The sequence below is a fragment of the Anastrepha ludens genome, chromosome X (assembly GCF_028408465.1).
Source record: "Anastrepha ludens isolate Willacy chromosome X, idAnaLude1.1, whole genome shotgun sequence".
Taxonomy (NCBI): Eukaryota; Metazoa; Arthropoda; class Insecta; order Diptera; family Tephritidae; genus Anastrepha; species Anastrepha ludens.
In genome coordinates, this window is record NC_071503.1 from 26,947,050 (window position 1) to 26,956,260 (window position 9,211).

Here is a 9,211-nt window from a genome sequence, read left to right on the forward strand (position 1 = left end):
TAAATCCACGGCGACCCTTTTTACCACCTGGACAAAGGAGGTCAAGCTGCAACTTCAGGTACACGTCGATGATACCCCAATACCGACGGTAAATAACCCCAGAATATTGGGAGTCACCTTTGATAGCTTGCTCTCCTTCTCCGCGCACACAACCGCTATTGCAACGAGAGTAGAGAATCGCAAGAAGGTCCTCAAGTCGCTCGCCGGCAGCACTTGGGGCAAAGACAAAGAAATGTTGCTGTCGACTTTCAAAGCAATAGGCCGACCGGTTCTTAACTATGCTGCGCCTGTCTGGTCGCCCGGAACCAGTGATACGCAGTGGACGAAGCTCCAGACCTGCCAAAATACTGATATTAGGACCGCGACAGGATGTCTCCTGATGTCCCCAATTCAACACCTGCGTGACGAGGCTCACATGATTCCTGTAAAGGAGCAGTGTCGCGTAACCTTGGCACAATTACGTTCTGGAAAACTCTGTTAAACTCCTACTTATCCAGAATCGACCCCGACATACTAAACATATGTCCGGCATGTGAAGGCACCCCGCACGACACTAACTACCTTTTCACATGCCCCATCAAACCCACTCATCTAACACCTCTCTCCCTCTGGACCCAACCCGTCGAAAAAGCTAGTTTCCTGGGCCTACCGTTAGATGAGCTAGACGAAGATGACCGGTGATTACACTACACTGACAGTGCGAAGATACTGCTACAACAACAACAACAACAACAACAGCCCTAGCTCTTCACTCCTGGGATTCTCCTTGATGGTGTGTTATCCCATGACATGTTAGGGCTCGGATCCTATCAAAGGCGAGGCCGCAACCTCTCTCGCCAATGCGTCCGTTACTTTGTTCCCACGAGAGAGTGATTCTCGATACCCAAGCAACCGCTCCATGTGTCACCATTGGTCTTATTGTCATGATGTATGTGTTGTTACAGCAACAAACTTTTACTCCTAGACGTTTGCAGATCATGAGAGCCTTTGTTGCCTTGGACAAGAATGCGTCAGTCTTCCTTTTCCAGTTAAGCTTGGCATCCAAGACAAGAGCAAGATATTTAACTTCGCTGACCAAATCAATAGCAGCTCCGTCTATACTGATCTCTTTCATTCCTGGTAAGGCTCTTTTCCTGGTGAAAGGGGTGGTGGCTGTTTTCGACGGATTTAGGCCAAGAGCTACCCCAGCACACCATCTTTTTTGTCAGGTTTCAAAATATTTCCAGTATATCGCAAAGAGTGATCTCGAACCCGCCTCACGTCATTCGTAATTACAACCTCACCCGCATATCCCTGAAAGCGGATGCCGTTGCTTGTCAAGAAGTGAAGGATGTCGTCTACACTAGGCTTCACAGTAGGGGTGATAAGACTCCTCCCTGTGGGCACACCTCAATTGTTTTTAGGTGGATAGTACTGTCCCCTGTGGCGGTTTCGGCTATCCTTGTCTGTCTATTGTTTCTCTTTTCTAGTGCCCGGCATACCCCTAAATGAGAGTGTTTCATCTGATTTCATTATCGATAATCTTCTCAATTGTTTTTAATACAAAGGTGAGACTGATTGGTCTGAAGGACTTTTCCTACTTTTGGTATGGAAACCACTTGTGCTTTTTTCACACTGTTGGTATGTATCCCAGCGCAAGACTGTCTCGCATTATCCCAACTAGGTGTGGTGTAATTAGCTCCTCACCGTGCCGTGGTACTACCCATTTTATAGATTGCTGAATAAAAATTTGTTTAGCCAGTTTCCAGTACAACTGAGTCGGGAGATCTAAGTTACGGCTCCCAGAAAATGTGTGACAAGACGCTTGCTCTTTCTACCTCATCGCATGTGGCACACATCTATCTTTTGACTAGGTGCCAGCGATTGGAGAGTCGTCCTGGACATCATATTGGGAGCGGTGATCAGCAAAGAACCAAATAGATAGGTAAAATACAAAAACCAAAACAAATACAAAAACAAACAAACAAACAGAAACATTTTCGGCATAACAAGGAGAGCGGTCACCAGCTGTTCTTGTAAATCAAAATAAATTACTGGTGTGGTGCGCCATCTATGCGCTATCAAATCTGTAAATATTATCAAACTGCATTATCGACGCCAATTGGAATAGGGCTGCCATTTAGATAAAAATGAGTTTACAAAGAACGCCTCCACCAGGCGGTGGAAATACGTCACAAAATCGAGCCACTATTAATGAACTCACCAAAAAATTAGAAAAAATGGAAGAAATGTGTAAAAACCTTTCAAAAGAAATAATCGAACTAAAAGCTGAAAATTCAAAACTTAAATCGGTCCAATCAAATGATTTCCAAACGAGTGATATAGCACACTTCTCAACTGATGAGGAAGAACTTACTCGCGAAACCGACTGGATTTTGAAGAAGAGACCAGCAAAGAAGAGAAAGGCAGAGTCATCTCCGGAACTTTCTAAAGCAAATGATGAAGACCTCTTGCCGTCTAAACCAATTAAAGGAAACACTCGCCCACCACCTATTATGGTATCTGGGGATTGTAATTACCAACAGTTATATACATTAACAAAAACTGAGTCGAAAGAAAATTTTACGATAAAACTCTTGAATAATGGAGTATATAAAGTCAACACCTTTTCAATTGAAGACTATAGAAAATTATCAAAAATTTTTTCCACTAAAAATATTTCCTGGTACAGTTTTGAAAACAAACAAACGCGGCCAATTAAAGTCGTAGTTAAAAAACTACACCATTCCTGTGAAGCCAAAGCAATCATAGAAGATTTAAGAAAACAAGGTCTTAATGCACTAAGTGCTCACAATAAACTAAAATGGAAAATCAAGGAGCCTTTAGATATGTTTCTGTTAACATTCGACTCCATGGAAAATGTAAAAAAGATATACGAAATTAAAACTATTTTAAACTCAGTTGTCTCGATCGAACCTGTAAAATCATCAAATTTGATACCACAATGCAAACTATGTGATTCCTACGGTCATACACAAAACTATTGTGGTAAACAGCCAAGATGTGTTAAGTGTGCAGGAAAACATAAAAGCATTGACTGCAATAAACCCGAAAAAGAAAAACAAAAATGCATGTTACTGCGGAGAAGCCCATCCAGCCAGTTATAGAGGGTGTGTAGTACTAAAAGAACTACAAAAAATGCGCAGTCAAAAGTTGGACAGGAAAAAAAAAGAACTTTCAGCTCCCTATACAACGAAATCCAACCAAATTAATGAAGAAAATTCTGAGAAATCAATGGCTTGCAATTATACATTAAAAAAACAGACCCCACAACAACTTACTTACGCACATGTTCTAAAACAAAACACTACTAATACTGCTTACTCTGGAGATGCACTAGCACAGATACTACAGAAACTAAATGAGCAAATGGATTTCAATAAAGCACTGGAAATACGCTTATCTAAACTTGAGATATTCTTATCCGAATCTAACCATGTCTAAAACCCTAAAAATACTTTTGTGGAACTCGAATGGACTACTAAAGCACAAAAATGAGTTGGAGATTGTACTCAATTCGGAAAATGTTGATGTCTGTATGATATCTCAAACGCATTTCACAACGCAATCATACATAAAAATTAAAAACTATGAAACCTATCATGTGATTCATCCAAGCAATTGTGCCCGAGGTGGTAGTGCAATAATAATAAAAAGCTGCATCAAGCACTTCGAAGAAGAAAAAGTTTCTGATGATGAGCTCCAAGTTACAGCAGTAACCATTAATAAGATCAAAACCCCCTTTCGCTTATCGCACTATACAGCCCCCCAAGATACCAGATCAAATGTGAACAATATTATAAACTATTAAAAAGATATAAAAATAGATTCATCATGGATGGAGACTTTAACGCTAAAAACGTATACTGGGGTTCAAGACTAACTACAACGAAAGTAAGAGAATTACATAAGGCAATGCAACTTGCTGGATGTGATGCGATCACAACATGCAAACCAACGTACTGGCCAACTGATTCCAAAAAAATGCCTGACCTAATCGATTTCTTTATAGTTAACAAAATATCTCGAAACTTTCTAGAAATTGAAGATAGTGATTATCTAAACTCGGATCACTCACCAATATTTTTATCTCTCAGCGAGCATATCATTTTTAAAGAACATAAGGACAAATTGAGTAACCGATTCACAGATTGGCATTACTTCAAGAAAATTCTACAAAATTACAAAAATAATGCAGCACAAATAGTTAATGAGGAACAATTAGATAGTGAAGTTCAAAATTTTACGTCCAATGTGCAACTTGCCGCATGGAAAAGTACTCCAACTGTTAAAAAAACCGCAGTCATTACTCAATACCCAAAGGACATCAGAGATCTTATTTAAGTAAAGAGAAAACTTCGCAGTAAGTGGCATCAAACACGACCACCAATAGATAAAACTAGGCTAAACAAAATGACCAAAAACCTCAGTCGGAAAATAAAGAAGTTTAAAAATGATGGGTTTTCTCGTTACTTGCATTCATTGTCCAACGATCGTCGTGTGGATTACTCTTTATGGAAATGCACACAGTACTTAAAAAGGCCACAAATGCACTGTCCTCCACTCAAGATAAAAGAAGGAAAATGGGCTAATAACAATTCCCAGAAAGCAGAACTATATGCAGATTATCTAGCTGATATTTTTACACCTCATGAGGCAAAATCCGAAAGCCTGTCTACATCCGTGCTCCAAGAGTTTGAAGAAATTCCACGAGTCACGAACGCCGAACTAAAAAGAGAAATTAAAATGCTAAAAAATAAAAAATCCCCTGGTTTCGATATAATCCCTGCAGAAATACTCAAGCAGCTTCCCCCTAAAAGCATCCAAATTCTCACTAGCATAATGAATGCATCTTTTAGGTTTTATTACATTCCTATTCTCTGGAAAACTGCGGAGGTTATTATGCTCCAAAAACCAGGCAAACCTGGACACGAAGTTTCATCGTATAGACCTATATCACTCCTAACAGTGATCTCAAAGCTGTTTGAATAGCTGTTGATTAAAAGACTCAATAAAATAATAGAACGAAAAAAAATAATTCCAACACATCAGTTTGGTTTTCGAAGTAAACATTCTACAATCGACCAGGTACACAGGATCACGCACAAAATAGAAAAAGGACACGAAAATAGAAAAAGGACACGAAAATAAAAAAGTATGTTCTGGCGTATTCCTCGATGTGGCAAAGCCATTCGATAAAGTTTGTCACACAGGTTTGCTTTTTAAACTAAAATCAATACTTCCTAAGCAATACTACGAAATCTTGGAGTCGTACTTATCAGTTCGCTATTTTCAAGTCAAGCAAGATGATGCTTATTCAAGTCTTCGACAAATAAATGCAGGAGTACCTCAAGGCAGCGTTCTTGGGCCTCTGCTGTACCTTATCTTTACACATGACCTCCCGTCTGATCCTAATTACGTCACAGCAACGTTTGCAGATGACACCGCCTTGATTGCAGTTGGTAAAACTGAAAACGAATCGACAGCCACATTACAAACCGCGTTAAATAAGATCTGCCAGTGGACTAATACATGGAAAATTAAACTTAACCAAACAAAATCTGTACACGTAGTTTTCACAAACACTAAAATACAACATATACCACTATACATAGATGATCAACAAGTCCCATACTCAAACTATGCGAAGTACCTAGGTATGACACTTGACTGCAAACTTCGATGGAAAGAGCATGTCAAGAAAAAGAGGCAAGAATTGGACATCAAACTCCAAAACATGCAATGGCTCATGGGTAGCAGATCAGCTCTCCCGATAGAAAACAAGCTGTTAATTTACAAGCAGATACTAAGGCCAGTATGGAGTTATGGTACGCAGCTATGGGGGTGCGCCAGTCAAAGTACGAAAAACGAAATCCAACACTTCCAAAATAAGGTCCTTAGGTGCATTGTCAAAGCACCATGGTACTGCAGAAGTTCCGACATTGAGCGGGACCGTAAAATAAACTCCGTTAACACTGAAATCGCAAAGATTGCAGTTGCCCACAAAGAAAGACTATTAAACCACATCAATGAAGAAGCACTTAATTTAATTGAAACCAACGGATTAATAAGAAGGCTCAGACGCAACCTAGCGATCTCATACCTCCATAGAAATGCTTTATGTCATGTAGAGTGAAAATTGTGTAATGTTATCATAATTAAGTTGCTTGTTAGTCATATGTAAATATTTATGAACTAGTTGCAATACAAACAAAAAAAAAAAAAAACAAAAAAAAAAAAAAAATTTTTCTTTTTAATACCTCGTTTCATATCCACTCTCTCCTAAACCATAACTTTATGGAGCCTAACTGCAACGGGGGTTGAGGTAATTTTCTCGCAGAACTTTCCGAAACTAGCCCCCTTTGCTTTAATCAGGGCTGCCATGGAATCCAATTGTTGCCGGAGTCGGATTTGAAATCGATAAAAAAATTATCATGAAATCCAATGTTATAGATTTTATGTTCCAATGGACTTGTGTCGGATTTAGATGTCACAGGATCCAATTATATTGGTTTTGCTATCGGAAACAAACCAAGCGGCTAACAGCTGGTGGATTTCATTTGTTTATTTTTCTTTCAGTTGTAGGAATTTGAGTAAATGGTGTTTTGTTTTATAAAAATAGATATTAATGTAGTTATTTATATTTTCATTCTAACTAGGGGGAAACATACAAATTTAACGCAATCTACTATTTTAATATCTAGAATTTATAGAAAAATATCCCGATTTTGCAAAGGGCTTCAGAAAGCGGGATAAACCAAATGTTAAAGCTCTTTGGCAGATGATAGCAGAATTTCTTAACAGAGTGGGTCCACCTCAAAAGGATGCGAATGGGTAAAAAAAGGTAAACGATTATTTGTACTACAAACTTAAATGTGTCTTTTAATTACATTTTTTCTTATATAGACGTGGGCAGATTGGAAGGGCGAGGTAAAAAAAAAGCTCGCGCAAAATAACGCTGAATGTCGATCAACTGGTGGTCCAATGGTCCATTTTCAAAACATCAACTAACTCAAACAGAAGAGTCTATAGTGATTATCTGTGCAATAGCAAAGTCTGTAGAAGGTGTGGCTGGCAATTCGCTTGGTCTGCCAAATGAAAGTGACGATGAAATGTCATCTACATCAAGCACATTACCGAAGCGGCAAATGTCTCCACTAAACACCACTCCTAAAAGACAAAGAAAGGAAAGTACTGGGGAAAGTTTGAAGAAATTTCTAGACGAGGATAATGAAATAAAGTTGGAAATAAACGAGAAATTGGATGATCTCATTCAAATTAGAAAAGGAGACTGCCAGCAACCTCTGTATAGAGCCATTGAGACAACTAATAAATCTGTCGCAAATGCAGTAACACAGCTGAAAGATGAATTTGTACGTATAAATAAAGGAAAGGAAAAAGCAGCAACTGGAGCTGGAGCCAGCAAAATTTGATTACGAAAAGCTAAAAAAAAGTAACTTCATTGCTTACCTGAAAATATACCTTTCCTATGCGCCTTGTGATTGGTAAAGAAAGACTGAAATCTTACTCTATTTACTGATTAAAGCGATGTTTAATGAAGTTTCCTCATCAAATTGGTATCCTTGCCACGGGGATGAGGCTTAAGTGCTGGTTTAGCCCCCATATCATGAGGGTTAACCCACCACGAACTAAGAGGGAAGCTCCACATGGGTATTGGCTAGCAAACAATCCGGAAAACGGCGGAGGCCAGTCAATCACCTTGCGGAGATTACCGTACCGACGACCATCCCACTGTTAGTCCCTAACCTGGTATCCCATCAACCCCTCTCCTGTACCCTCCTAATCCAGGGTGTTACGCGTCACCGTGCCCAATGGATGGGCACCAGGTGTAGCCAGGGGTATCCGGCTGTATTTTAACGGCGCCCCTCTGAAACTGGGTCACCTCAAGAGAAGGGACTGCCATGGTCGACATTTCCCCTTTCCCTCCTAATAAAAATTTAGTCCGATAGGCCCGCCACGTCGAGCAGTGCGGACAACCACGGCAGCCCAAAAGCAAGACCAAATCCCTCAGGAAGGTCAGGTCTTTCAATAAAAAAGCGGAGTAAATCTTGTGGCCACGCAGGCCCAACTCCCGCTCCGTCCCTTCAGGGACTGCCCCTACGGCAGCGATACCTCTTACTGGCAACAATCGCAACCCTGTCATAAGACAAGTTGAGGATGACATATCATCTACGTCTGGTGCCATCAGTAGACCCCCCCTCGCAACAAAATCCTTGGGAAGCAAGAGCTGCCCTGTCAGAAGACAAGCAGACCTTGTTGTCCTCGTCACTCCAGGTGGCACGGGAACTCCGAAAGGAGAAACACCCGCACCAATGTCGGCAGCATCGGACCACATGGCTCAGCCAATGACTTCTGATGTCTGCCCGTCTGGCACAATCACTGCCGCGGGTAGTACGCACCCCCGGAAGCATATAAGTGCGTCAGAAAGGTCCTATTATACCAGGCGATCGGCCTTCAGAATCCTGGAGAGACTGAAGGACATTAGAGAAGAGGATCTGACGGAGGAACAGTCAGACTCCAAGGCGAGTGCTGAAGCCTCCATTACCGAACACCGGGAGAAGGCCAAAATAGACTCCGCATGGGGCAAGCGCACGCGATCGAGTGAAGGGACATCGGCTGAAGCCAAACGAATCAAGGTCTCCGCCACTCAGGTCACTAATGTCACGACGAACAGGACTTCCGCGGAAGTAGCGAAAGGAAGCCATATACGGGCGGTGATTGATCGCAGTTCCCATGATGGTGCGATCTCTCAAGCAAACTGGGACTTAATAAACAGGAGTTTTTGAAAAGTGTACAGGGACATCCTGAAAGAAAATCCAGGACCTCCACCCAGTTGCTCGGATGCGGGATAGTTTAAATCCCGCGTCAAACCAATAAGGTGCGCTAATCAACGTTCCGTGGACCTATACACCCTAGCGATTAATCGCATAGGGGAACCTTGGCCGGGGGCCCTCCTTGATGTGGTCCGCCGAGAAGACATCCCTAACCGGCCAAGATCTAGAGCGTGGATACCAGACTTCCATTCTGATCCAGAGGAAGTCCTGGACCTGATAAAGCTAGGCAACCCCTAACTACCTACCAGCGACTGGAAGGTAGCAAAGGTTGGCGAAGTGGATGGCAAGAGGAGACTGGCCGTGATAATCCTCAATGAGGAATCTTTGGATCCACTTCCAAGCGCTGAATCTCCATG

The 9,211-nt window shown here is 41.4% G+C and overlaps 1 protein-coding gene across 1 annotated transcript; it reads left to right on the top strand.

Annotated features, from left to right (window-relative positions):
- The first annotated feature begins 6,648 nt into the window (after window positions 1-6,648).
- On the top strand, window positions 6,649-7,433 carry LOC128869847 (uncharacterized). Its single transcript, XM_054112449.1, has 2 exons — window positions 6,649-6,844; window positions 6,907-7,433. The coding sequence occupies exon 2, from the start codon at window positions 6,963-6,965 to the stop codon at window positions 7,431-7,433; it is 471 nt and encodes a 156-aa protein (XP_053968424.1). The 5' UTR covers window positions 6,649-6,844; window positions 6,907-6,962.
- The last annotated feature ends 1,778 nt before the right edge of the window (window positions 7,434-9,211 follow it).

What these genes read in the sequence shown, in the direction of transcription:
- LOC128869847 (XM_054112449.1), top strand. Translation starts at nt 6,963, where the DNA reads ATGTCGATCAACTGGTGGTCCAATGGTCCATTTTCAAAACATCAACTA.